At 38.8% G+C, this 2,997-nt stretch overlaps 1 protein-coding gene across 4 annotated transcripts in view; it reads left to right on the top strand.

The window, feature by feature from the left end:
• The window catches only part of wls (Wnt ligand secretion mediator), a 19,062-nt gene extending 16,796 nt beyond the window's left edge, over positions 1 to 2,266 (top strand). For 2 of the 4 annotated variants that reach the window (XM_035670401.1, XM_035670403.1), the window contains 3 exons: positions 69 to 152; positions 270 to 423; positions 1,310 to 2,266. In XM_035670401.1, coding sequence (XP_035526294.1) covers positions 69 to 152; positions 270 to 423; positions 1,310 to 1,419 — 348 coding nt within the window. In that variant the 3' untranslated portion in view covers positions 1,420 to 2,266. Of the gene's footprint in view, positions 1 to 68; positions 153 to 269; positions 439 to 1,309 lie in introns of all 4 variants that reach the window. The other 2 variants (XM_035670400.1, XM_035670402.1) reach the window with 1 other exon arrangement.
• The last annotated feature ends 731 nt before the right edge of the window (positions 2,267 to 2,997 follow it).

Raw genomic sequence — 2,997 nt, 5'->3', positions numbered from 1 at the left:
TTTTTTTTTTTTTTTAAATTACTTATTCATTGATTTGGTACTAACCTATCCTCTTTATCATCCTTTAGGGTCTGATTTTTAGGTTCAAGTTCCTCATGCTGGTCACTCTGACCTGCGCTGCCATGACTGTCATCTTCTTCATCATCAGTCAGGTGAGTGCCATAATGTTATGAAAACAGAAGTAATGCCCTTCATAATAAGGACTACTGGGACAAATTTTTTATTTCAGTGATTATAAAAATATGTATTTTTCTTTTGTCTGTGTCCAGGTTAATGAAGGCCACTGGCACTGGGGAGAGCACACAGTGCAGGTAAACAGCGCCTTCTTCACCGGCATCTACGGCATGTGGAACCTCTACGTCTTCGCCATCATGTTCCTCTACGCACCTTCTCACAAACGCTATGGAGACGAACAGTCAAGTGGTCAGTGCATCACCGGTAACTACATATTTCTACAAGCTTTCTAGTTTGTCTATTGATTTATAGTGGGTTAGGATGAAATTTAAAATGTTCAGCCATTGTAGCAGTTACACACGGTTATAAGCTATACACAGAATTGATAGATGATAGAACGATATAGCTAAATGTTTTTGCAACAGGCTCAATAGTACTATAATTCTATTAATAATTTAATAATTATTAGTCAGTTGTAAGTGTTACATAAATAAGCCTTCTTATTGTATTACAGTTACTGGTTAAATTTCATACGTGTCCCAGGAGCTCTCACTTCATTCTGATGGGGAGTAAGTGTCTGTAAAGCTGCCTATTCATCCAAAGTTTGTTTTGGGGGGAAGGGGGAGGTGGTGGGTGATTCAGGAGGACCCAGATTCCCAGGGGAAAGAAGGGTCTCTTTGGCCCGAGAGGGTGATTCTAATGGACACCAGGCTTCCTTCCAGACAGAAAGGAAGGGAACAGTGAAGAGGGGGTGGGGGAGGCGGGGTGGAGAGCAGGGAAGTAATGAAAACCATCCATCCATCTCCTGACGTCAGTGACACTGGGAGAGAAAAAGAGGGTTTGAAGTTCTGGAAGCTTTCCCTGAAGTGCGTCAACCAGTCTCATGGGAGGGGCGCCTCTCTCCAAGTTTCAGTCTGCGTGTTGATTTACTTTATCAGTTTCACTTCTGTTTCAAATGAGCTGAAAGTATTTATGTGACTGAAATTCAGCTGAACCAACTTGATGCGTAACGGATCATTGCCTGCAGTAATACGAAGGAATGTGCACAACAAAACGCTCGTAACATGTTTTTGTATTCACTTTGTATTACTGGTAGTTTTGGTGTTGATGATGTGTGATGTTTGTGTGTGTGCAGGAGATGCTGGAGGAAACAGTGGAGAGGACATCCAGCTGACTACTACCATCACCCACGTTGATGGCCCCTCTGAGATCTACAAGATGACTGGCAAAGAGGCCCAGGAGTAGATTTCACACTGTAAGACTTTAAGACTCCCCTCCACTACCTACTGCTCCAATGATCCCCTCCCTCGTATATGTAATCAAACAGGCTTTGCTCTTTACACCCCCTGGCCCTAAAACGGCATCAACAGTCCACCTTTGCATGTACCTACCAGTCCCACAGTTACTGCCCTCTTCCAGCACCAAACCCTCAGCTGTGTGACTTGTTACGTGCCTCCCTGCTCTCAATTGTATCTCTGAAGGCTAAATATTATCAACACTCCTTTTCATTTCATTGTGGAATTTTGTTCTTACATTTCATACTTTATGTAAACTATGTTGTGTTTGTAAATGTTGCACAACGCTTTTGAAAATCGAGTGTAAAGAAAACCATTTCTTGGTGGTAGAAAGTTGCATTTGGCAGCCGTCACACTCCTGTTTTAAAGCACAGTGTGGTGAAACTTAGTCTTTTGTAAGATGGTCAGCCACATTTCTGTTTTTTTTTTTTGTTTTTTTTTTCTACTTAAGTCAAGGCCTTAGAGTCTGTCACTCATACATATTGCTTCATAAAACGTAGATCATGTTGAGTACTGCTGTCAATCTTAGTTTTTCATGTGATGGAGATCTTTTTTATATCATTGGGGGAAATGTACAGGCCACATAGCCACTTTGGGAAATGCCTATTGTACGTTCATTATGTTACAATGTAGATATCTATTTTTTATAAAGTGCTTATTTTCAACTTCACAAAATATATGCATCAAGCTCTATCAATGTTTTTGAAGTTGACTGTAACCCATTATACATGGTTCTTAGTTTGTTTTTGGTTTTTGGTTTTTATGCTAATTTAAATAAAAAAAACCTTTTTACTTAATACCTTTTGTGTATTGTCATAGTGTTTCTGTGAATGATGGAGTCATGTACTATATGCCCGAACATGAACATGTACTCATGTAGGGAGAGGGCGCCTCTGCAAGGCTCATAGCAGAACAACAGGCTTTCACTTTCTAATCAGTCAAGCTTGCCAGAGAGCGAGTGTGGAACAGGAAGTCGTTATTTTAGTTTTTAAGTACTTTCAGAGTGAGAATTATTTGGGAGACAAACTTGACTTTCTTTTGCATTTATAGTACTTCATCAAAAGGTATTAAAGTATTAATAAAGCAAATACAGCTTTTCATATAATATTACTAGTATCATCTGTGGGGGGGCTTTGCATTTACTGCACTACATTTCAGAGGAAATGCTAATAACCCCACTGCATACATCTAACGATGCACAATAATTATCAGGGCAGATACATTATCAGCCAATAAACTAACAGTCCATAATAATAATGATAATACAATTTTAATTTGAAGTTTTTTGATGAACTTTACAAAAAAAGAGAAATGAACAAACTCAGAACTGTTGTTGTGTTAACAATAGTGATGTCAAGTTAGATTTAGTTAAAGCAGAGCTGTGGAATATTAAATCATCCATTTTTGCAACCTTTCTTACCCTCCTGTGTGCATAAACTACAGGTTATAAACTTCTTTTTAAAATGCAAAAATTATCGGTTATGTATTTGGTATCGGCCATTACAAGCAGGTAATTATCGGTTATTGT

The sequence above is a fragment of the Morone saxatilis genome, unplaced genomic scaffold (genome assembly GCF_004916995.1).
Source record: "Morone saxatilis isolate NCDOM2014 unplaced genomic scaffold, NCSU_SB_2.0 Contig23, whole genome shotgun sequence".
Taxonomy (NCBI): Eukaryota; Metazoa; Chordata; class Actinopteri; family Moronidae; genus Morone; species Morone saxatilis.
This window is presented reverse-complemented; position numbering and strand designations above follow the sequence as displayed.